Genomic DNA, 27298 nt, shown 5'->3' with positions numbered 1-27298 from the left:
TAACAGACAAACACTTTTGGATAAGCCCAACAACATAACAAGGTGGGCCCCTAATCCTGCACAAGTTGCCACATTTTTCTAATGCATCATGCTTTCTTTTCACACTCAAAATTTTCCATAACAAGGGGCTAATAATACTCAAACCATGCTTGTTTTCAGATTACGTTGGATGTGTGTGTATAATTCAAATTTTTTTATTATATTTTATTTAATTTAATAGAAGAGAAATGAGATAGAATGAATAATTTATCAAAATGGGTAAAATATTTTTACTTCATATTTGATGATAGAAATCACTGATAAATCAAGTGATTCAAGAAAATGTTATGTGGTGGACAAAATATATTCTAGGATTGTAATGCTTATGGGAGTCTAATGTTAGAACGAATGATCAAAAGTCAATTAGATCGGCCTAAAATATATTTTATTCCGATAAATTAATCAATATTATGTAATATTATTTTAAGTGAATAAATGAGTATTCGCTTATTTTGGCATCCACTTTGTTGTGCTCATTTTGTATGTTTATATTTTTACTTAAACATCACAACAAATTCCACAGATCAATTGACAACCATGTAGTTGGCCCGTGCATTGGATGACGGTCATGAAACCAACTGCTAAAAGGTTGGGTCTGAAATATTTCAAGTCGAGAACATCGAGAATGCGGATCGAGAGTTCTATGGGGACTTGCACTAAGAGTCGCATTCAATTGGTGAGTACCGTATTTCATCAGTGATAAATGCGGAGCTTCTATACGATTCTGGTGGGGTGATTGATTAGGTGTCGAATCAATTGAACTGACTCGCGGGGGATTATCATATGGAAGCCTTGGAAGGTTGGTAGGTATGACTCGAATCCCCGGCTTCAATAGTATAGGAATAGTCCTCAAACTTCTAGAATCACGGAAGTCACGTGCTTACGATGACTGTACATTGGATTTGTGCGAGAGGTGATTGTGTCACAGACAAGATCATTATAAGCCTTATTCAGTGCAGTCTGAGTATGTAGCAAGGACGGTGAACTCCAAAAAGAGCATCTGTGCCCTGTCAGTATCTAACAGAGGTATCTCCTATGCACTTGGAGATGTGTTCACGCTCTATGAATCTGTGCCCACAATCATTGATCGAATAAAAAAAGGAGGTTCCCATGTCGAGAAATTTGACGTAAAGCGATCTCAAGTATTAAGTATAAAGTTCTTTGACATCAGTGGGAGGGTCTCTGGCTAATGCGGGGGGCAAAGGTCCCTTCCTTTAACCCATGTATCAAGATTGTAGTCATCACGTCAACCCTTAAATCGGCTACTTTCAAGACCATTGCATTAAACTGAGGTCTCTGAAGCTCTCATCATCCTTTTGCCTGATAGTGAAAAGGCAAGTTGCAGATCTTCTAGCTTTCTTCTTGCTAGAGAAATGGTGCAAAAATTTGGGAGCCAGTTGGTCATAAGAGACCACAGTAATAGGGACTAAAGAACTAAACCAGTCTTGGATCCTCCCACAAAGTGTAGTAACAAAAATTAGATAACAAAAAGCGTCTAACAATCCATACGATTGTAGAATATTATCGTAGGCTGCCAGGTGCTCTTTGGGGTCCTTATCACCATGATACTTTGGTAGGTATGGAATCTTTACATTAGGTCCCAAAATTTCCGCTAAGATCCCGTTCTCAACGCAACATTCTCCATTACCGACTGAGATATCTGGGCCCAATGCCAATGGCCGTCTCAAATCCTCTAACCTCCTACTGAGTCGATCTACCTGTTCACTGAGTTCACAAATTTCTTCTTCCCTTTGCAGTTCTTCCTCTGCAACGGTGTTTCTCATGCTATTAACCTCTTCAAACGGAGCCTTACGGGCTCGTTCATATGCTCTGGATCGCAGTGGAGGAGGTGGAGGAAGTTCTTCCTTTTCCCTTACTAGAAAAAGTCTTCTCCTCACCCTTAGGTTAGGTACTAGTTTTGGAACATATGGTTCCGCTGAGGCTTCTCGTTGTTCTTCCACCGGTTCAGGTACCGGAGGTGTTGGAGGTGGTGGCATCATGCCTCTCTCCACTGCCCACTCTTCAAACATTTGTCTCAGATCATTTCTTGGTATCATGATCATTTTAGTAGTCTCTTGAAGATTTACGGTTTGCGTAGCCGATGGTCCTGCTTCAACTTGCTTTCTATGTCCTTGATTGGGATTAATGGCAGTGTTCACTATCTTCTTCGCACTAAAAGAAACTACACACTTTCCCATGACAACGCCAAATGTTGTATAAAGAAAATATCGAAAGTATCAACTAGCTCATCAAGAGGTAATGAAGGTCTCAGGAGTAGATATATGAATGATCTCCAGAAAATAATGATAACTTGCAAGAGAAAAGCACGTTACAGATAAAGTCGGGATTGATTCCAGCAATGGCTCTCCGACGTTCAAGTCAATTGGAATCTAAGGAAGTGTTTGGAGAATATGTGAGAGTAAAGTATCTATAGGTGGAGAGTCATATTTATATGTGCCGGTGGATTATACGATTTTCATATACACCCTTAGATCAAATCTTGATCCAACGAGGCACAATGGCCAGTACATATTCGTTGGATAATGACAAGAAGTGGTTTAGGGGACCAAGACTGTGTGCATTGAAAAACTGCCCGCAACACCAGTTGTACTGTTTTGATGTTCTGTTTTCCTTGTTCAGAAGTCTTTGGTGACCGTCATATGTCCTTTGCGCTCTGAGTCCTCTAAGATCTGTTACTTGTAGCAATAAAGCTATGGGAGGTTCCCATCTATCCTGATGTCTGACAAAGCCTCTGACTTACTTCGAAGGTCTCTAGTGGGGTGTATGAATATCCACACATCATATATATTAAGTTACGAAAAAAATTAATCTTATCTTAATACGATCATAAGCGGAAAGAATTATGCACAATATGTCACTGTAGATAATTTTATTATAACAGTTTAGTAAAAAGATAAATATAATAACAAACAATTATTGGTGATTTTATGTTGTATCATGTATATATATTTTAATACATGTTGTGGAAATATAATCAATATCAAGTATATTTTCAAAAACAAAATTGAAATAAAATAAAAGATTCGGACTTTATTATCGGAGTGAGATATAGATTTCAGACATCATTCATTGTAAACCACTTGTATGTTAGAACTAAAAATCTCCAGATTAAAATTGGTACAAGTAGCTAGACCCAATTGAGGGGACCAATCACATGTTTTACGTGCTTGTATGTTTATTTAATTTTTATTCCAATTACTTGGGACCATTTTCTTGGCTTCTTGTGCCATATATTAATTAAAGTATAGGGGTTTTTATCGTAGGGTTCAAGTAGAGTGACAATTAGGTAATTCAATTTCAGTGGGGATAAGAATTTGATTCTTCCTCTCCTTCTTCTACCCTTTTTCTTTTTTTGTTTTAACTGAACCGATTAAATTAGATAATGATTTTCAATTATCAATAACTATTATACATTAATTCAAAGTATCATGATATATATATCTAATTAGTAACTATTATTATAACAAATAAATCATTATTATTAAAAAAAATAAAAATATTCATATATTGGTGGGACTCGAATAAGTTCAAAATTATAAGTTCGAGACCTACCCGACATGTAAATATTTATTTAACTTAATTTGAGTTTGGAGGACCTCCCTGAAGATGTCTCATCCACGCTGGCGAAACGGTACACTGGTTAACCAGGCCTATGCCACGTGAGGTTGGCCAAATTTAGGCTTAGGTCTAGTCATCTTTTATTATGCCGTGCTCTTGGGCTGCCTCCGTAAATATCTTAGGCCCCTACCCTCCTCCTTGGGCCATGGGGCTCATTGGGCTGTTGGATATTCTTGGGCCTTTATTTTTCTTCGAGTTGAATTTTTTGTGGGCCATATGCATCAATAACCATAAATTTTTGTAATTATTTAAAGGATTTATTAGGATTTTAGAGATAAATTAACAACTCCTATTTTTTTTTAAGAAAAAAAGAGTTTATAAGTTCCCGACTTACAAGTAATTTTTCTAAAGAAATACCAATTAAACGCTTTGCAGTGTCTTACAAACTCTCAAATATCTTATAAAATAAGGATAATTACGTTTTTTTCTCCTGAAATTTAGTGTAATTACATATAAACCCTCTATAGTTTGAAAAATCCCGTCTAGTATTCCTAAGATTCTTCTACTAGTCAAAATTCACTAAATTTATTGATATTAACAAAAAAAATCCAACACAAATCTATATTTATCTTCGATTGATTTATTGCTGATTAATAATAAGTTAAATAAATATTTTTATGATTAAATTACCTTATATATCCTTACATATTAATACATGTGAGGAGGTAAATCATCACTGTTATAATGGTTTAGCTAGCAAAAATTTATTTGATCTCCAATAAGTCAATTAAGGCTAAATATCAATTTTCATTCAAATTTTCGTTAATATAAAAAAATTTAATGAAATTTGACTAACAGATCGACTTATTTGTTAGACGAATATAAACCTCAGAGGTACTTGATGTAGTTTTTCAAACATAGGAATTTTACACATAATTACACCAAATCTCAGGAGAGAGGAGTATCCCTATAAAATATTTTTAAAAGCTTATAACCTCACCCAAACACCTCAAAATGCCCCCAACTCTTCATTAATTAGGAACAAGCCAAGATCCACACGATTTTATTCTAGTTGTTCTGATTCGGCTCAGGGCCTGTCCATAGCCGAGTATGTATGAATTCATAATGATAATTTGATCAATCTAAATTTATGATTGACATTAAATCCTACAATAATGAAAATGTATAAATACCAACCCTCCAAAATCAGAGGCCTTCCTGATGTTCGACAATTTACCAACTTATGCATCAAATGACTATTATCGGAGGTTCTCCCAGTGTGATTCTCACTATTATGGTTTATCTAAGCTATATTAGAGATTGTTTACATATTGGCGTAAGTAGATCTAAAACTAAATCACAAACATAACCATTGAAAAAAATAAAATAATGCCAATAAGCCCCAACTCAATTGACGAAACTAAAACCTTACAACTATAAGGTCATGAGTTCGAACCCCACCATTGCGTGCGATGTTATTTTACTTTAACAATAAGTATCGTTCTATTTTAATAGCAATTATCGATTAGATATAGTTATCTGATATTGATGGTTAGCATATAATTATTATAACTATCAATAGTCGTTAAATCTAAATATTTGATAGTGACTATTATAATCAATTTACTCAAAAAAATTAATAATTTATCGCTTTTACTTTAAAAAACCAAATAAAATAAATGATAAAATCTTATTCTCACTTTCACAAAAATTTCTAATTTCTAATATTATTTTCAAACATCAAACCTCCAAATTTTTTATTTCATCATTTTGAGGATGTCTACAAGAGTTGATTATAGTGTATCTCATTGATCACAACACACAACTGAGCGCAGACACACACTTGGTTGGTTGTTGGAATTGATTTCTCTGCCATTCATTTGAAAAATATATTAATTTGAATTTGACTTTTTCCCAACTCCCACTGATCAAGAAATGGCCCACATAACATATTAATTATTTCACTGATTATCCGAAAAAACAAACGTCACACGGATCACAAAAGTGCAACCACTAACCATATTGCCCATGAATGAAATTATGATATATTACACCGACTCTGCGTAAGAAGTTTGGTTTTATTATATAAATATTTTTTTATCTTTTTAATAAAATTATAAATACACTCTTAAAATTATTTTATAATTTTTGTATCACCACTCTCGCTCCTCTATATATATATTTTTTGAAATTGTAATTAAATGATCACATTAATATTTTACTAAACTGAACAATACATTAATTTTAATTAATGTATTTACGTTCAATTAATATATTAATAATATTAAGAATAAAATTAAAAAAATACCAATATATTTAATAAGATTCGAAATTATAATATCGGACTTGAATATAAAATTTTAATCTTAATTTTTAGACTAAGAAAATATTGACACTGATTGTCAGTGCAACCACCAACAATCAACAGCCTCTTTATCACAAAAACATTGGAATTTGCAACATTTTGTCAACAGGGTTGGACTATTTGGTTGTATGTCAGTCACTTCAATAGTATACTTGTGAAATTTTATAGACAAAATAATTGTGTACAATGATTGCTTTCCCACAAGAATTGGTGATAAGCACAAATAGTATTTTTAGTTTCATAAATTAGATTTATTTTATTTTTAAAATTTTATTTATATGGAATTAATATCTTTAGTTTTGTAATCTAAAAAAATTATCCTTTTGTTCCTCATCCATTTTTTTGAATAATAAAAATATTTTTGACTGGAGAAAAATATTGTCCTTTTTACCATAGTAGCATTTGATTGCCCCGTTTGGCCTATTTGATTTACTTGCGTAAGATATGATTTTTTGTGTTGCTTCTATTTTGCTTCAACTTACAGAAATATGGTAAGGGTGGTATTATTTTTTTGTGAGAGAAGAGGAAGATCTCGATTCTTTGTGCTAATTTCCTTAAAGAATTTTTTTTTCCCCTCAAATGTATATTTTTCTCCCAAAAGTGGTCCTAAGATAGAAAAACGAACCAAATTTTCCTACAACTAAAAATACTTAATGACCAAATGTTCGGCACATGGTCTACGCTATTACATTTAAAAGAAAAAGTGGGTGAGGATCAAAATTGTTAAATTTTTTAAAATTATGAGATTAAAAATGCTAATTCCGTAATAAATTGAACCAAAAGTGAAATGAATTTAATTTATGGTATCAAAAATACTATTTTCACATATAATTGCATCACTACAATATAATTATTAATATTGATGTGACATTACCCTCATCGTTTGTTGTGAAATTACTAGGTATCGATAACAATTTTCGTATCTACATATTATTAGAAAAAAATTAATTTTATGAAATAAAAAATGGAAATAAAGTATGAACTACATCGGTGCTAGATTGTGAATTTTTGTTTTCGATAAAAGTAAATTACATAAATAGATAAAAAGAAAAAAATAAAAAAAGTTCAATCTCGTGTCATCACGTGAAATATTTTTCCATCCAACTTGAACTAAATACATGTCTCAATTAAAGTACATTTTACTAATGTAAAATATAAATATATATATATATATATATAATATTATCTATAGTTATTACAATTTTTTTCACCTGACGAATTTTACACATCACAACAATTATAATCATTATAAGTTTATTTCATATTCATTTACACGCTTAATAAAAGAAAATGCCGTACCACTTAAAGCCATTTCATCTTATTTATTCTAAGAAATACATCCACTTTTCTTGAGGTTAGGTATAATTGCAAAAATATTCATGTCTCTAGTATAATTACAAATATGAGTGTATCAACGTAATTTATCTTATGGGTGTTTGCGTAAGTTTGTACCTCTGAAAGCGTATTAACGTAAGTTACAGGGGACTAACTTTAGACTGAAAAAGTCGGCTAACTTCGTTCAATTGAAGAAACTGCTTTTGGGAATTGGGATCTTTCTGAAGACGGCTCTGGAGTGACTGCTTTTCGATTCATCTGACTATTATTTACGCGATTTTCCGATCGAGCCAACCTTTTTCCTACTCTTTCTTCCTCTAGCTCCACGGTAACTACTATTCTGGCTCTAGGTTAGAGCTGCTAGCTGGTTTGCAAAAGATCCCAATCCTAACGATAGAAGGCCTAATTGTAATTTTACTAAAAATAGAAAGTTTTCATATAATTAGACCTAATTTTAGAAAGTGTCGATATTAAGATAAATTACATCGACACCTATGAGGTTAAGTTTATTTACACAAACATCTCCTGCCCTTTACAAAATGATAATTACATCTCTTGATATTATAATTATAATTACCGGTACACAATCAATTTAATGACGAAACTTTACACATATACCCTCTCGCAACATTGTACCAACACTTTCTCAAACGTTGCAGCTATATTTTTATAAAAACAAAGTCTGTTTACGTAATTAGACTAATTTTATGAGAGTCGATATAATTTACTCTATAATTTCTCCTACATCATACGGTGTGAAATAAGTGGTCATGTCAATACTAAGGGAAAAAATACAAGCAACCCCCTTATGATATCGTAAACGAACAAATTACCCTCTTATGAAAAAATAAATAGTGATTTATGTCCTTGTATATTTTAAAATACAACAATTTACCTCCCTGTATAAGGGGGTAAATTGCTTCATTTTAAAAAATATAGAGAAATAAACTGCTACATTTTTTTCATAGGGGAATAATGTGCTCATTTTCAATATCACATGGGGTAAATTACTATTCGCCCCAATACCAAGTGTAGCATTATTAATTTACTATTAGAAATTACTATTATATCCCACTAGGGCATCTAAAAAGCTCCAATTCTAGCCATTATGGGTTTTTTTTTTCTATAGGTAAGTGCGTCGTGATTAGTTGTATTGCTCACACCACTTCTTGACTTTTGAATAGAAATAATTAGATTTGGATACGGATACATGATATTAAATTGAATTGAATGTATTATTAATTATAGAGCTTCAAAAATTTTAATTTAATTTGACTTAATTATTAATTGAATTAAATACGAGCCTAGTCAGAGTGATTTGACATTTTTAAACATATTTTATTTTATTATTTTACATATTGAATTGAGCTCGGGACGAGTCTGGAAATTTACCAAACGAAAATATCAAGTTCATTTTTATTGGAGTGCGAAACTTGATCCAACATTAGATCCAGACCAAACGATCCTGGATCCGACTATGTATAAACAGTTGATAGATGACTTTGTCTCGTAATTCACTTAAAATAATTTTAGTAGAAACCGATCCTAAGCAAGTGTGGTATGTGGATATAAGAAAAATTTTCAAACTATATAAATCTTGTGATTTGTAATTATTTTTTTTAATTATATACTTCTACACATATTCGCAATATAACTAAAATAATTTTCTATTTTTTTTTAATCGATCTTAAGCTGGTATCTGATAATTTATTTTATTTTTCAATCCTAATACGTAATGATGTATGTATATATATTTTTTTCAATATGATGTGCTTGACATTTCGGTAAATGGATTTTCATGAACACGTGGACACCAATTCAGGGGATGTGCATTTTATACATCTATTTTACCACAATTTTTTTTTTAAATTGTTCAACAAATCCATAAAATGATCATTCGTAGTCTAAGGATGCTTTTCCATCGAATTATATAAGTGGAAAAAATTATATTTTTGATTCTATTATTTTAGGTTGTTAGTATTTTTAGTCCTCTAACTTATTTTATTTATAGATTTAGTTCTTTTTTCTGACGAATTTAATTCTACACATCTCACATTTGGTTCTTTTTTAACAAATTTAGTCATGTATCTCCTTCATACTGTGATAGATTTCATTTTTATTATATAACTATGAGTCGTTAGAATCAAAATTGTTAATATAAAATTAAATTTTTAGAAAAAAAGGACCAAATGTGTGACGTTTAGGACTAAATTTATAAAAAAAAGACTAAATATTGAATAATATAAATTAAAAAATAAAAAATACTAACAAACTAAAGTTATAGGACCAAAAATAAAATTTTACCTATATAAATTGTGAACAAGGGTTGCTGCTTTCTGCACCGTGCTGCTGTTTGTTGCTCCCAATTTATGTAAACTGGGTTGAAATATTTTAGTCTTTGTCTACTAGAATTGATTGGGCTGAATATCCTAAGTAATCCAGCCCAGTGATCCATTTACTACTTTTTAGAGCATCCATGGTATTAAGGTTGGCAGCGGAAATAAGACAGATTTGCATCACAGAAAAGTGGTCAATCCGAGTGAGCCCATGTGTATATTCCATTTGCCTTGTTTCTCTTCTAATCTTCCACTGTAATGTCCTATATGCCCTTGAAGTTCACTAAAGAGAACCTGGTCAGTTCATTAATGCACTGACACAGAACTTTTTACTAAACAAATCCGGCTTATTTATATTTATATCATAAAAAGAAAAATTGCTAGTGATTTCCATAAACGTCTTATGGACTAAACCCACAAGTAAATCATATTAGTCAGTTGGTTCATCAGTAGGGAGGTAAAGTCTACAAGTTTACTTTTTAAACTTGCAGGCCCAAGAAACAAGCCAATTTCAGCCGGACACGTCATCATACAGCTGGAGAAACATGTCATATAGCTTGTCAACACTTCAAGACACGTCATACTAAAAGATCTCACTTAGATTCGCATAGATAGGATGAAAATTGAGCTGATAAGCCACTAGATACAACTTTTCAGAAATCTCGACCGACTTGGCATGACTTGGTAAACACGTCCACATCTCTTTCAATGTTTATCCCCACAAACAGTTTTTTCAGGATGATAGCCAACTCGAAAGGTTTTCCAATGGCATATGGAACTCTGCAACTACCTTCGGATCCTGCTTTGTACACGCTTATAAATAAAGGCCTTGTGCAGTCATTTGGTAACTCCAATCCCCACTCCCAAACTCTAGCTTATTCTCTCATTTCTCTCTCTCTATTTTTAGGCTGCTTTGAACTTATATTTTGCACTGCGCACGAATATATATACTTGATCATCATTTTACCCCATTATTCTCACTTTGATTCAAGTTCCCTTTACTCTATTTCAATAAAGATATTACTAACTTAAGCATTATAGTGCTAACCTTTGTTTTGCATGACTAGTCCCCTGTTGATCTTAAGAATTCACTAAAGATCTTTCAATCCTTGTGGTATGGTAAAAAAATCCGGTACACATCATTGGCACCGTCTGTGGAAATACTTGAGCTTCGATGTGAGAAATTGCGAATTCATACAATGGAGGTGACAATGGATCTTACTGTGTAAACTCTTCCGTCCCTGTTATAGTTGGTCCTACTATTCCTCTTGCAGATCCAACTTGAGGAGCTGCCAATGTTCCTGATCCAAATCCGACCTTAGGACCCACCAATGCTCCAGCTCCAGCTCTCGACCTAACAATTAGACCTGTTGCTCTGAACCCGCTCTTCTGCTAGCAGTTTCATCAGTTGATCATGGAGACTGTCAACTGGACCCTTTGCAGTTCTCAAGCTAGTGGAGCAGGGCCTCTTCCCAACTAGAAAGCGACGAAACACTAGGAATCCAAGGCAATGACGAGCATATTCGTACCGGGCTCCAGCAGGATCGGTCGGCACCTGCTAATTTCGCAAGCAAGGAAGCTGCCACCCTTCAACCCTTTGGAATACGAGTGGTGGAGTTTCTCCAGCAAGTGATGAAAGATTTCATTCCCATCGAGCGTGGTATTCCTTTCAGCAAGCACATCATGGCGGAGGAGTTCCCTGCTCATTCCCGAGCACCTTCGCTCTTACCTGCTTACGATGGTATAACTGATCAAACTAAGCATATCCGTAAGTTTGAAAATGAAGCCCTGCTTCATAGGTATACTAATGGCATTAAGTGTCGTGTTTTTCTTACTACACTAACTAATTATGCTAAGCAATGGTTTGACCAACTTCTAGCTGGATTAGTTAGAGTTTTGCAGAATTTAGCTCTCTCTTCCAGCACCAATTCGCTAGCAGCAAGAAGTACCAAAAATCAACTATTAGCCTTTTTAGGATCAAGTAGGAAAAGAATGAGACTCTAAAGGTTTACGTTCAGCGCTTCAACACAACCATCCTTGAGGTCCTAGCATGTCACCAAGAGGTGCTTATCAATGTGTTCACCTAAGAACTTTATAGAGGTCTCCCTTCAAGTCTCTAACCAAGAAACCAACCACGGACTTCTTAGACGTATTAGATCAGGCTGAAAAGTACATGAATCTAGAGGATACTTGGTTGGTGAGTAGGAGTGGTCATGATGGGTGGAGGAAATACGAGTTGTCTTCCTCTAACAAGAGCAGGGGAGAACCCATATGACACTTCAACCCCTTAACCTAAAGAACGAGCAATATACTCCACTCACACCAGCCCAACAAGAGTGATCACATCTATTGACTGGTATCCTACCTTACAATGGCCTAAAGGCTTAGAGGCAGGTCCCCAGCTCCCAAAATCTAAATATTTGTGCAGGTTTATATAGAGTATGGGCATGGCACTAATTTGGGCCGCCAGTTAAGGCAAGAGGTAGAAAGGTTTATCCAAGGCGGCTACCTAAAGGACTACGTAGACAAAGAAAAGAGGCACGAGCAGAAGGAAGAACGCTATTTCCACCGTAGCTCCAGTAGGAGCGAGGAGCAAATAGAGGATCTCTAGTAGGCTTTCTCAACCATTGAAGGCTTATAACCTCAGGAAATCTTATACTTGAAATCCCTACTTTCTATTTACACCTTGATATCCTTGTAATCAAGCATTACCTCCCATGTATAAAAACAATTCTTGCCTCCCATCTTGTGTTACTCTTTGTTTAGTTTACAGCTCCTAGATGACTCCACCGCCACTTGGAGCATGTTTTTACTTAAGTCATCCCTAGTTGACATACGCACTCATGTAAGTTGCCACCAACCCATGCACCCTTCTAATTAGTATCCTTTAGTTAGCGCACACTTTTACATAAGTCGCCCCTAGCTGGCGCACGCTTCTAATAAGTTGCGCTTGGCTGGTGCACGAACTTATGTATGCTGCCACCAGCTGGTGCACAGTAACATGAGTTGCCACTAGCTAGAGCTTGCATCCTACTCAGTAATCATCATCTGACATATACAACATACAAGCACCTACCAACTAACAACTCACTTCAATTTCGAACAACCTTCTATTGGCACATTCCGTTTTAGCATAATGCTAATAAAACTTGCTTAAACTAATTTACTAATTGAGTTCTATTCTTGCTCATTTACTGTGAGATATGTTCTCTCCTACTAATGAAATCACATATTCCTTACTAATGACAGGACCAGCTAGAATAAATACTCATGCATCAGCTGGGGAAAACATGTTAATATTTCTTGCTCTATAACAGATCACTTAAGCCTATAGGCTCGTCATAGTAAAGGCCTATGTACTTTGGTTAAAAATTATCTTACCTATTTGCTTAGTTTTCTGGCTAAACTTGTGTGATGAAGCATCCACTTTTTCTACTTGGTAACTTATACTTATAGGAGGTTAAGAAATCTCTCTCTCTTATCCTACTTAGTATTACTCTAAAACTTGCAGGGAACATTCCTATGTAGCATATAACCTAGGTATTTCCCAACCAAGTACTTATACTAACCTATAAGAACAACAAAGCATAGCGGAAAATTCAAGTAGTCAAGTTAATTGAAAAATTCTTTAGATCCGCACGATCTAGTTCCTGCGGGTAGAAGGGATTTCCAGCTGGAATCCTTCAGCCAGTCAACATTACTCACGAAGCATAGAGGGATTTGTCCTGTTGATGAGCATGAAAGATCTCTTATTTTTTGCAGGATATTCTACTTACTCTAGTAGTCTAGATTTATGATTTGCACTCCTAGAGTTGGGAAGAGGGATGATGCCCCCTAAACCTTTCATGGACTAGCCCTAGAAGCAAGCCACACCAGTTTAGCTAGTTGCAAAGCTTAATTGGTTACAAGCATAGCTGGTCCATCAGTAGGGAGGTAAGGCCCATGACTTACTTCCTAAACTGGCATGCCCAAGAAACAAACCCATTCCAGTTGGGCACGTTATATAACTTGCCAATACCTTAAGACACATCATACTAAAAGGTCTCACTTATTCAATAGATTGGACAAAAATTGAGCTGATAAGCCACTAGTAACAGCTTTTCAAAAATCTTAGAAAACCTAGCATGATTTGGTAAAAAACTAATATCTTTTTCAATATTTATCCAAATTACAGACGGTTTTTTCGGGATGATAGTCATCTCAAAGGCTTTCCAACAGCATACAGCACTTTGCAACTACCCTCCAATCCTATACACGCCTATAAATATAGGCCATGTGCAGCTATTTGGTAACATCAATCATGACTCTGAAACTATCACTTATTCTCTCATTTTTCTCTCAATCTTTAGGCTATTTTGAACCTATATTTTGCACTCCATAGGAACATAAATACTTGATCATCATTTTACACTATTATTTTTTTTTTTATCTAAGTTCTCCTTATTCTTTTTCAATAGAATTGTCACTGACTTAAGTATCGGAGTGCTAACTTTTGTTTTACAGGATTAGTCTTCGTTGATCTTAGGATTTCACTGAATATCCTTTGACCTTTGTGTGTGGCAAAAAACCTAGTACGCGTCAATAACTCTATCTCAAAATGGGTAAACTTGTAAAATACTATTAATAGTTAGATGAGCTAATGGTTCACAGTATTTATAATTTTGCCTTTTTAATTAGGGCTGGAGTGGTTAGCTCAACTAATGAATCCAACCTACTTTTTTTTTTAACTTTTTCCTCTTTATTTTCTTAAATTTTACCTGGGTTAAGCCATCAGCTAAAGATTGCATTTCATTTGCTTTTTTTTTTTACAAAAAATTATTAATTATTAGTTAAGAGTTTTAAATGCTAATCAATACATAATTAATATATAGTTAATGTTTAATATCAATCAATTATTAATTTAAAATTCAAATTTTTTATTTTATAATTATTATTTTGATGACATTCCCTCTACCTTTCTTGGACAAGCCCAACACATACCATCAGCCCAGTTGGTGCCAAACCTGCTAGCCTATAGGTAGATGTACATAAGGTCCACAAAGCCCTTTTTTTTAAACTGTACTAAATTAGTAGACCTAGGAATAAACCCATTATCAGAGTGCCACGTCATGAAACAGCTAAGAAGATATATCAAATAGATTGCCAACACATTAGGACACTTCACCTTAAAATATCACCACTAGACTCCTAGCCATCCGGTGGCAACCCTTTTGATAACCAGCAAGTGAATCTAGGAACACTCAGTCAAAAGGTTGCAACTCTTTCAAGATAAGTCCAAATCTTAAGATTTTTCTTTTGTTATTTAACTAACTCATGCAACTATCTGTTGGTATCAAATTCACCTAACAAATCTCCGAATTATGCTCTACGAAGACCTATAAATAAAGGTTCTATAAGGTCATTTGGTAACATCTATCCTAACTCTCAAACTCTCACTTGCACACTCAATTCTCTCACGATTTTGCAGCTATTCTAAACTTCTAATTTGCATTCCACACAAAATCAACTTATCACTATATTTCAGTATTTTTCTTACTTTGATTCAAGTTTGCCATTTATTTTATTCAGTAAACCATTAGTGCCTAAAGAATCAGAGTGCTAACCTTTATTTTACAGGGCTAGTCCTTTGTTAATCTTAGAATTTATTAAAAAATTCTTCGATCCTTGTGATGCGGCTAAAATTTGGTACAAATCAGTGGCGTTGTCTGTGGGAACTTTGAGCATAAGATGTGAGAAATGGCCATTTTTATAACAAAGGTGATAACAGATCCACTGAGGGAAATATTACCCTACCTACTGCAGCTAGTTCAGCCATTCAACCTCCAAACAAGTCAAAAGAGGACTCAATATCTTCCATCCAGTATGCGACCCAGTCGTTATACATGTTGATAGCTAAACAACTTACATAATTCATAATGGTGGTTGTCCAAATAGTTTCCTGAAGCTCTCAAGCTATTGGAGCAGAACAACTTCCAAGCAAGAGAAAAATAGAACCCCTAGTGAGCAAGGAGGTAGCGAGCAAGTTTCTGCTAGTTTCCAGCGGGATGGCCCTGCATCCCCCAGCAAACAGGAAGTTCCCCTAGTACGGTCCTAAGAGCTGGCACTCTATCATGAAAAGGATGATGAAGTTCCGTCAAGCAGTAAGGAAGAAAGTCTCACTTTTAAAACGTGGTATTCCTTTCAGTGTTGACATCATGGTAGAGGAGCTCCCTACTCATTTCATTTTTCCCTCGCATCTACTCGCTTAGAATGACACCGCTAACATAGATGAGCACCTCCATAAGTTCAAAAATGCAACCGTGCTGCATAGATACACAAATGGTATTAAATGTCATGTAATTCTTACTACACTAATCGATTTGCTCAACAATGCTTCGACTGCTTCCAAATAGATCAGTTAGATCTTTTGCAGAATTTAGTGCCCTTTTCCTATATCAATTTTCTAGCAGGAAGAAGTGTCAGAAATTTGGCCATCAACATCTTTGGTGTGAAGCAGGAGAAAAAGGAAACACTAAATGCGTACATTAAATGCTTCAGCAAGGTCATCCTCGAGGTACCAATTACACATTCTGAAGTCATGATTAGTACCATCATGTAAGAGCTCCATAGAGGACCTTTCTACAAATCCATTGTCAAGAAGTTTATTTATAACTTCTATGACCTGTTGGCCCGTGCTAACAGGTACCTAACCTGGAAGACACTCAACTGATAGAAAAGGATAATCCACGAGACTGAATGAGGGAGAATAAATGGCTTTCTTCCAGCAGGAACAAAGGACAACCCGAAGGACGATTAACCCCCTTCGTCTCAAGAATGAGCACTACACCCCAGTCATAACCATCTTGACATGATTTCTCATGGCTATACACTGGCTCCCTGCTCTACTGTGGCCCAAGGGTTCTAAAGAGGCCCCCAACTCCCTAAATCTAAATATTTTTGCAAGTACCACAGGGTGTAGGGATATGACAACAACTGATGTTGCCAGCTGAGGCAAGAATTAGAAAGGTTTATACAAACTTGTTATCTAAAGGACTACGTGAACAGAGGAAAGAGCTGCTAGTAGAAGGAAGAACTCTCTCACCATTGCAGCTCCTATGGAAATAAGGAGGTTGCAGATCCTCCCAAGAAGGAGCATGAAAAAGATAAGCCTCCTATTGAGGAGCAAACCCCAGAAAACACTCTTGCCAAAGGTGTGATCCACATGATATTAGGATGACCTACTGATGAGGACTCCAGGAGTGAAACCGCCCACATGCTCATAATGCTAGGGCTGTTATGGAAATCAATAGCAAAGTACCAGTAGGGGATCGTACGATCCACTTCAAACCTACTAACACACAAGGAGTTCACTTACCTTATAATGATGCTCTTGTCATTTCAGCTGCTTTAGCTAATGACACTATTCAATTTATCTTTCTGGATTTGGGTAGCTTTGCAGATATACTCTTATATGAGGTCTACCGGCAGATGGAGCTTAACAATATCCCGCTAGAGTAGGTGGGAACATAGCTGCATGGTTTTGCAAGAGAGGTGGTACACCCTTTGGGATAGATATTGCTTCTCCTATCCTTTGGGGAAAAACCAAATAGAAAACTAAGATGATCCGCTTGCTCATAGTGGACATGCCCGTAACTTACAACATCATCCTAGGCTGACCTACTCTAAATGCCTTCCAGGTGGTAGTGTGCACCCACCACATGAGACTAAAGTTCCCTGCTAGAGCTAAAGTAGGAGAAGTAACAGGCAATCAATACACAATAAAGGAATACTATGTTGAATTTTTTAGAGGAGGCGATAAGAAAGAAATGAAAGTAGACCCCCCCAGACCAACTGGGAAAAAGGTAGAAGACCTACCAATATGATGAGTAGGGGAATGAGGTTCCTGCTTGTGTATAGCCCGTCGAAGAGCTCATGAGCATCCATCTAGTCCAATGAGAGTCGGACAAAACTACTAGGGTTGGCTCTCAGTTTAGCCTTGAGCTAGCAGGGCAATTAACCACTTTCTTGCAAGAAAATGTGGATGTTTTCGCATGGTCAGCTCATTACTTGATGGGAATTAACCTTAAAGCATGAAAATAATAACTTATCAACAAATGAAAGTACCTTATATATGCATCACTATGAACAGTCCTTCTAACTAAGGACTCAGCAACCCAACTGGCTCTCTCTCACCTGCCACGTAATCTCCTAGGACATTTCAAAAAATGGGACAATTCTCCTTCTTTTCCTTTTTGCAATCTTTATCAGTAATGATTTTAGATGCAGATCCAAAATTCAAAAATCATATTCTCAGAAGAAAAAGAAGGGAACTAACTAGCATGACTCAAGAAGCCCAGTGGGATTTGTCCTACTGATGAGTAGGAAGTTCTTTCCCTTTTTAGTGGCGAGTCACCTACTTCAGCAATCTAGTTCTACGAGCTGCACTCCTAGAGTGGTGGAGGGTGATGATGCCCCTTAAGATTATCGGACCAAGCCCATTAGTAGAGAGGAAAAGCCTACAAAAATAGGCACACCAGCCCAGCAGGCTAAGAAACATGTTGTCCCAACCAGTAGGAGGGTAAAGCTCATTAGCAGGGAGGAAAAGCACGTGGTCCTACATCCTAGTTCACTGAACTGCAAGGCCCAAGAAATAAATCCATACCAGCCGGACACGTCATCATACAAAGGACACGTCATACGATTTTTCAACACATTTGTACACATCACCCTAAAATATCTCGAAGTACTTCCAAGTAAATTGGTGGTGAATAAGCTGGAAAATCCATAAATAACCAACTCTTGAATTTTCAAGTAGACGTGGTAGGGTTCAGTCCAAATCTCGAACGATTTGTTCTGGAAGATAGCCAATTCAAATGGTTTTCCCACTACGTATGACACTTCAAAATCACCTCCATATCCACTCTATACAGGCCTATAAATAGGGATCTTATGCGATCATTTTGTAACATCATTCTCTATACTCAAACTCTCACTTATCCTCACTATTTTCTCTCGGTTTTTAAACTATTCGAAGTTTACATTTTGCACTCCACATGAATATTTATCATTCTTATATCATATATCAACATTATTCTTACTTTTGTTTAAATTTCCTTTTTATTTCTTCTTTAATCCGTTATTGACTTAAACATCGGAGTGCTAACCTCTGTTTTGCAAGGTTAGTCTCGGTAATCTTTAGGATTTAACAGGAAGATCCTTTGACTTGTGGTGTGGCCAAATTTCTGGTATAAATCAGCCTTATATATGCCTTACCATGAACAACACTTCTAACTAAGGACTCCGTGGTCGGATGGCTTTCTCCTTCCGACAATGCAATCTTCAAAGAATTTCAAAAGGACAAAACTCTTCTCCTTCATTTCTTGTTGTAATCATTATCAGTTATGACTATTTCTCGCAGATGTAAATTCAAAATTCAAAAGTTGTGTTCCCACAAGAGGATGAGGGAACAACCAGTATCTCTCAAAAAGCTCAGCGAGATTCGTCCTATTGATGAAGAGGACAAATTTTTTCTCTTTTTTGTGAGATAGTTACCTACTCCAACAATCTAGCTCTACGACCTACACTCCTAGAAGAGGGGGGGAGTGATGATGCCCCCTAACATTATTGAGCCAAGCCCACAAATTAGACATACGAGTCTAGTCGACTTGTCAGTAGGATAGATAAAACCCACCAACAGGGAGGTGAAGCCCACATGCCTGTTCTTCTTTTTTGAGATGGCAAACTAAAGGTACAAGCCCATTTTTAGCTGGACACGTCATCCAACAGCTGGAAGGATATGTCATAAGACTTGCCAACACATTTATACACATCACTTTAGAACACCTCCAGACGGTTCCAAGTAAATCAGCAATGAACGAGCTAGAAAATCCATAAATAATCAACTCCTAGATTTTTAAGCAGACATGGCCGGTTTCAGTCCAGCTCATGTATCTCAATCGAATCTAGTTCAAATCTCAAATAGTTTATTCTGGATTTTAGCCAATTCAAAGATTTTTCCAATGGCGTATGACATTCCACAACAATCCCCGTATCCTGCTCTGTACAAGCCTAAACATTATTTTTCATACTCAAACTCTCAATTATTTTCACTATTCTCTCTCGGTTTTCAAGCTGTTCTAAACTTATATTTTGCGCTCCACATGAATATTCATCATTCTAACCCTTATCTCATTTTAATTCAACTTTTCCTTTTTATTTTTTCGTAAACAACGATTCACTTAAACATTGGAGTGCTAACCTCTGTTTTGCAGGGCTAGTCCTCTAATAATCTTATAATTTTCTTGAAAGATCCTTTGGCCCTTGTGGTGTGGCCAAAGATTTGGCACTTATCAGTATGTATTTATAGATTATAAATAATATTTTACATATATATTTATATTTAATAAATCTTAATCACTAATTTAAATGGGAGAGTCTTTCGGTAAAATATAATTTCACATTCTAATTCCATATGTACGTTACGATAGTAAAGATGTAAAACAAATAATCAATCAATTTCTCTAGAGCAGTAAACATATTGTTATTTGATCCGATTTGATACATCAACATTTTAATCACAAATTTAATAGGGATAATTACACTCCCACAAGGTTTTGTGTAATTACATATAAATTCTTTGTGGTTTGAAAAATTATATCGAGCACCCATAAGGTTTGCTTTCGTCTAACAAATAAGTCCCAAATTTAGTAAAATTTCACTGGATTTGCTGATATTAACACAAAAATCTAAATAAAAATTGATATTTAGTCAATTGATTTATTACTGACTTATTGCAGGTCCAATAATTTTTATGGACTAAACTACCCCTATAACGGTAAAGATATGCTCTCACATTTATTAACGCGTGAAGATGTATGAGGGTAATTTGGTCATAAAAATATTTATATGGTCAGTAATAAGTCAGTTGGGATTAAATAATTTTTTTTATGACATCAGCAAATTCAGTGAATTTTAACTAATAGAGACTTATTTGTTAAATGGAAGAGACCTCAGGGGTACTAGATAAAATTTTTCATACTATAGAGGGTCTACGTGTAATTATCGTAAACCTCAAAAGAGGAGAGTGTAACTATCCCAATTTAAAATATACCATGTTTATCTCAATCCTAGTAGTAAATATTGTAGTCAATATCGAGCTCGATCCTAATGGAGTGTTTCGGCGATCTTATAAGCTCACTCAATAACCCTCATTTTTAATTCTTGAATACATTTTACAAGATGTCTAAAGTCGATAAGATATTAGAGAGTGTTTGATTAAATTTTCAATAAAGAAACTTATAGAATCTAAAAGATAAAATGTCAAAAATTTATAAGTTTTTTATTTTAAAAATAAAAATATCTGAATTTTTTTCTTTTTTAAATTTTAACAAAGAGCTTCCACCTCGTACAGCTCCTCTAGGGATGGAGGTCCTTTCAAATTAATTATATTGTCGTTACTAATATATAATTTTATCAAAATTATTTTTTTTAAAAAAAAAGTTGGCATTCTATAAATTATAAAAATATATTATAAAATTTACGAGCTTATAAAATCTTTTAAATAAATTTATCCAAATATGAATCACCCTTTTAAGTGGTCGTTTCGTTCCTACCAATCTCTTTAAGAATCCTTGATTTTGTTATAAGGGCAATCAACTCCTCTCCCCAAATTAAGGTTTAATTTTTCGTTATTTATCTAATAAATCCCCTAAAATGAAACTACAAAATGTTGGCACTTCAAATCATGATCAGAAACCAAGAAATATGGATGGATTAATGCTGCATAGACCAACATAGTGGCTAGTGTACAAGAATCAAAATGCTATGTACTGTGAATCTGTTGCCCCAAAACAGCGAAACTGATAATGCATTGCCCAACACATCAAGCAAGAAATCTTTAATGCTATTCCAGGCTGCCGGTTTCTGAGAGAGAGATGGTCTGGTGATCATCGACGCTTAGTCTTGCTCGAAAGGAGCTGCCTAATTTGGCTCCTCAGGTCAACAGTTTTCCTCCAAAACCCGATACTCATTTCAAGATGGAGCAAGTGAATGGAGGAGGAAAGCAAAACTAGTGATACAACAAGTTATGAGCCGGCAGGTCATGAACCATGTGAATATCTTCTAAAGACAACTCTCTCTCCAGTTGTGTCCTTGTTGCTTGTAGAACCTCCTGAAAATATCACGTGGAAAGATCAACTGATTATTTTGTCGTGGTTGCTTTGCTAAAATGAGAGCTCAAACGAGATTTTGGGGGTGGATAGACTGATGAAAACTGTGAGACGTTAACATTTGTGACAGCTAACTTATGTTAGTCCTAGTGCACGTAGATGCCAGGTCTAGACCTTTACTTGCAACTTCATGCAAGTAACAAATATATATGTAACAAGAGAGACGTCTCAAGAAGTATGCCATTTCGTTATGCTAATTACAATGGTTAAAAGTGCAAAAATGATGGTGCGTAGCAATTAATCATAGTTGCACAACGGTTGTTTCGACAAGCAATATCAAAATATTAGTCATAGTTCAAATCATGGGAAATGCTTTTGTTGGTTGGTTAATATAATCGATTTACCATAATTTTTAAGCCATACCTATATTCATTTGTAATGTAGAGCATAATTCATGCTGTCTATAGTGAGGGAGACAGAGAGAGACAGCGAGAGAGAGGGCTTACGTTGAACTCCATATATGAAGCATGCATGGCAAGCCACTGAGCATCCATCAATGCAAATGCCATACAATATAGGACATCAAACGCCTCCTCGTTTTCTTCAGTTGAGGAACAGCAAAATTTCTCTTTCAGTTATATATAGAGGACGGAGAAGTCGAGCAAAGAAGAGCAGATATTAGTATAACACTTTTACCTTCTAATAATTTAACAAAATTATATCCGGGAAGACATCTTGGCTTCTCTGTAACGAAAAGGAAGACAGTAAGATCGTGGGATTTCACAAGCTTTAGACTATTCATGGTAGGGGAGATCTTCACTGGAAGTGATCAAGAATTCAGTAAAGATACATAAACAACTTAAAGTCAATTTCAAAATAATTAATTAGAATTCGACCACAGTTAATAAAAGAAATAATATTGCATAATCTTCCCAAATGTGGACCAAAAACTAGAATATGAGAGAAACATCTTTGAGTGGCTGCTAGAAACTTCATTTTCTGGTGCATGTAAATCAGATATGAAGGGAGTGCTTTGACGCACCTGAATGTAAGTCCAGCATCTGTATAAGCATAAAAGACACGTTAATGCCAGCAACGGCAAAGGGGTACTCCCATTCAGCACGTGATCCAACTTGCTTTAGAAGTAACCTATTAAAAGTAACCTTCAAATGACTCCTATTAGTGAAAACCATCTCGTAATTCAACATTATAGACAACTGCAAAAAGATTATCATCCAAGAATTATTCTTGGAAGCAGCAGACGATCTACCATACCGGATAAGTTCTGGCGAAATATAGCAAGTTCTCAAGTGAAACAAAGCCGCAGCCCCTAAGCCCAATAAGGAAGAATAATAAGATAACAATTTCAACTTTTAGGATAAAGTTCACTGCACAAGATGTTTTTAAGTGTCTACTGATACAAAACAAGATATCAAGAGCAAGCTATGCAGATAAAGTGTCAGCTTAACTCATCTCAGTACATTGAGACCACATTATTCTTTTACTCTCCAAAATTTCCAGCATATTATCACTAGAAAGGCTACTAGTCTTCTCGCAGGGGTCGAAAACAAGATATGAAAGAGCACCTGAAGTCCGTTGATGGATTTGCTCCTTGCCAGCCCATATCTTTCCACTGCTCTGAGATCAAACCTTTAAGCTTAACATTCGGAAAGGCAGCATTCCACAGGTCTCGGAGTGCTTCCTGCAATAGAGGTCAGTATGATGTTCTTATCAATGGCATGTTACTGGTGTTATGTGCTTAACTTATTATTGCTTCACGCCCATGCCAAATGTACTTGGAGAAAGAGCGTTTTACATACAGAACATACGAAGTTTCCATATTCACTTGTATTTCTTTTTTGGAACTTTAGGTTCCCGCTTTTTCTTTTCTATTTCTCTTTTCTGTGTGTGTGTGTGTCCGAATTGACTACAGGGAAGAAGAAAGGAACACGTGTGGAAATTGTACTTGATGATCAGTGCGAGTCTCATCAAATGGTACTCCTAACCGTTCTTGAAGTCTTTGCAGTCTTTCTTCCTGGAAGAACTCAGAATATGTGAGTTACATGAAGAAGCACAACCAATATCAGATAATGAAGTAAAAGCCTATACTATTCAGATTATACAATCTTCATCTTCATGCATAACAAATAACCCAAGAAATTCTCCTCGAAGAGCCCAAAAGAAGCTTTCATAAAGATACGAATAAAAATCACTATTCCTTTGACTAAAATGAACATGTAATTTCAGTTGCCTGGATACAGACATAAGAAGCATCAGTGTTTCCATAGTATAAGACAAAGCATTTTGTGCAAGATATCTAATTAAGGGGCAGACATCCTAATCACCTGAATAGGAGTCAAAGCGTAATTAAGATATTTATCACTTCCGAATTTTCTATTGCTGGAGCGACTAAAAAATCCTCCTATCCATGCTCGTGGTCCAACCATAGCATTAGCTACAAACAACAGAAGCAAATCAAGAACTAATAAATGGACTTACTGATTGGATAAGATAGAATGGAATGAATTAACTTGCTCATCCCCCAGAGCTGCCCCTCCATGCACTAGCAAGCATTACACAAGAAGGATGAAAATAGGGAGAGGCCCACGAAAAGTTTTTATCGGAAGCAAAATTATTTGGTCAATTAAATGTCTGAAACTACACAAAGTCAACGAAATCCACAATATCCCTTTTATTTTCTATTTAGCTTGCACCAGAGATGATGCAGAACTGGGGAAAATACTACTCATCTGACAACTAGATCTCACTCACAAGCTAAAATACCTTGAAGTACTCTATCATGGACTGAATGTTACAGACATTGATGCATAGATTCCAACATGTGGCTAATGCAGACAGTAGAAGAATCATATACCCATTACACTGTTTGTACAACAATATTGAGAATGATAAGTTTATTTGAAAGATTGTCATCCTAAAGACATTCAACAGGCTTTTTAATGTCTGTGTAGAATGTGCTAGTGTCTCTTGTGAAGAGCTCATATGCAAAGTGCTTTATCCTATCTGTAATCACTGCTTGGATGATAAAGTGACATAAATAAAAATGTAACAAAAATAAAACTCAATGATTATTACATCCATATCAACTGATAATTTGCAGTCAAAATATTTAATCTAGTAGAAGACTCAGATATCTCAGGCATATAATTTCTTATGACTTAAAGACTATCCTGCATCATTGGTGGTATTTCTTCATGCTAGTTTTTGTTTCTATTCGTTCATCCTGCAGTTTTAACAGCTTGGCTTGGTCTTTCTAGGGATAAGTTCAAACTATTTTACCATTACCTTCAAAAAGAGTGCCTTTATAAGTTGGGATGCAGATTTGAAAAGTATTTCTTGCTTACATGCTACATCATAGCGCAATCAGGTAAATCTGCTGGTTTAAGTATTGTCACATTTGTATCTCCACCATATGAGGTTCAGTGAACCAAAAAATGCTGGGAACCATCTAAAGTTTGATGGTTAACTACTCTAAGAATAGACCCTACGACCCGATTTGTTGTAATCCATTTGTTTTGTTTTTCAGAATTTAATTTTCACTTATAATACGGGAAAGGCTGCATAGAAACCATCATCTTTGCCTAGTGGGGCAAGCTGAACTATTCTCTTTACTTGTTTCCTTAGGTCAACCAACTACATTATCAACATCTCATGATGAAAAAACATAGAAGCATGGTGAAGAATAATTGGGAGGGAGGAAGAGTAAGTAGACTCCACCAAGTTTAGCAGAGGAAAGCATGAATAAACATGAATATAAGCACAGAGGCGGTTTCTGTTCAGCAGAGAAAAGTTTGTTATAATGTACACTGAGAAGAATAAACACGAATACAAGCACACACGAGGGTTTCTGTTTTTAGCAAGATAGAGGGAGAAGGGCTGAGAAAAGCAACATTCACAAACTAGAGTAAATAATTTCTACTCACTAAAGCATTGAGCTAACTGTGAGATTACGTGAGCAGAATTATGCGACGATGCCGATTCTTCCTCTCGCTTCTTTCCATCCCAGTATAGGTCATCTTCATCAACCTGAACGTGAAAACACCCTTTAAACACAAAATTCAAGTCCTAACTAATCTGCCGCATCGTATTTGGCATGAGAAGCCAAACAACAGGAGCTATCCATTCTTTTAATATGAACCAAAAACAGAAAACATCTTCCAGCGTTGTCAGGAAGCAAGGTTAAATCAGATCACCTCATTTAAGTATGAGAGATCCAACAGAGTAATAAAATGCAATGTTTTTCCAAACTTCATATGAGAAGTACCAAGGTTTTGATCAGTGATAAAGAGGAGAGGAGAAGAATATTGGAGAAAGTGAAAAAGAAACCACAATTTTATTAGCATGATAAAACCAGAAGTAGTTTATCGGTCTAAAAAAAATCTCTCAAAACTGATGAAGTTAGTGAAATCTCATCTTAGAATCACATTATTCTACATAATTGATCGTCTCTAATTTTCAGTTATGAATGTTAAACTCACCAATCAGCGGATAATTCAGAAACTGGTAAAGTTCACAAGATGATAGAGAACTAATCTGCAATAGATATAAACTCAAGCAAACGAAAATTTCGATGAGTTCAAAGCAAGCAAAACAACTGAAACTTCCTATGATAAGTTCTTTCTTCTGAAATACAATAAATAACTTCTGCAAAGAACTCCAAAACTTTACGGCAATACAGGATTCATATTGATGAACAAAGGAAGTAGACCAATAGGCTCACAAAGTAATTGTACATGTGCATCAAAATGCAACTTGCTTCTCCAAGAAAAGGTGGACACTCTTCGGACAGTGTCCCACACAATTCTAACATTCTAAAACACCATAAGATCATCGACTACGTACTCATTAACTATCTGTAGAAAGCCCACTTATCAGAAGACAAAGACACTAATTGGAAAGGCGAATTCCAATAGAAAAAAGGCTTCATGTAGTTCAAGATGACAAGCTACTAGCACTGATCGGCATAAAGCTTTTTCGCCTTGATATCTAACTGAATCAACACAATATCTTTGAAGAGTAAAAGATGGGCGCAGAAAGATTCTGAAAAAGAGAGGGAATCAGCAGCTTACTCTCTGGTGAGAGGCACAAGAAGGGATACATTTCCTGCGCCTTAATTTCATCAGAGAGACAAATACGTGGGAGATCAGATTCCCCCACCCTATGGAAACAAAAAGAAAAGGAAAAGCAAGCTGACAATGCAAAGCCAACCCAATAATTACACCAACCCATGCTTAGCTCCTGTAATTCAACCTCTAATCATTCCCAAAAAAAAACTCTCTTTCTCTGTTTATGCTCTCTTAAATAACAACCATTTAAAATTTCCTACCCCTTTGGGTGTGAAGAGTTCTTCAAACCCAAAAGTAAAGAAAAAGATCATTTTTTATTTTTTTTGGTCTGTCACATGCAAAAGGGAAGATTAATAGCGCAATTAAAGGGCACTTTTTTGGTGGTTCACTTTATCATTGAAAAAGAAACGA

At 35.4% G+C, this 27298-nt stretch overlaps 1 protein-coding gene across 2 annotated transcripts; it reads right to left on the bottom strand.

The window, feature by feature from the left end:
- Positions 1 to 21377: 21377 nt before the first annotated feature.
- LOC105167353 (ELMO/CED-12 family protein) lies at positions 21378 to 27170 on the bottom strand. Of its 2 annotated transcripts, none has more exons than XM_020695724.2 (10): positions 26891 to 27170; positions 25745 to 25847; positions 24146 to 24255; positions 23767 to 23835; positions 23387 to 23502; positions 23076 to 23130; positions 22843 to 22963; positions 22497 to 22544; positions 22307 to 22401; positions 21378 to 21802 (listed from the first exon to the last, which is right to left on the bottom strand). In XM_020695724.2, exons 1-10 carry the CDS (start codon positions 26939 to 26941, stop codon positions 21701 to 21703), a joined length of 870 nt encoding a protein of 289 aa, XP_020551383.1. In that variant the 5' UTR covers positions 26942 to 27170; the 3' UTR covers positions 21378 to 21700. The 2 variants fall into 2 exon arrangements, with proteins under 2 accessions (XP_020551383.1, XP_088740362.1); XM_088884236.1 differs by lacking the exon at positions 26891 to 27170 and adding an exon at positions 26542 to 26884.
- Between the last annotated feature and the right edge of the window lie 128 nt (positions 27171 to 27298).

This window comes from Sesamum indicum, linkage group LG8, assembly GCF_026168435.1.
Source record: "Sesamum indicum cultivar Baizhima isolate 11 linkage group LG8, ASM2616843v1, whole genome shotgun sequence".
Classification (NCBI taxonomy): domain Eukaryota; kingdom Viridiplantae; phylum Streptophyta; class Magnoliopsida; order Lamiales; family Pedaliaceae; genus Sesamum; species Sesamum indicum.
The sequence above is the reverse complement of the archived record's forward strand: the minus strand, read 5'-3'. Positions and strand labels throughout refer to the sequence as shown.

Coding starts and splice junctions, on each gene's coding strand:
- LOC105167353 (XM_088884236.1), bottom strand. CDS start 26,652: ATGATCTTATGGTGTTTTAGAATGTTAGAATTGTGTGGGACACTGTCC. Junction 23,836..24,145: donor ACGCTTTGACTCCTATTCAG/GTGATTAGGATG, acceptor GAGTTCTTCCAG/GAAGAAAGACTGCAAAGACT. Junction 21,803..22,306: donor CTTCATATATGGAGTTCAAC/GTAAGCCCTCTC, acceptor TGATATTTTCAG/GAGGTTCTACAAGCAACAAG.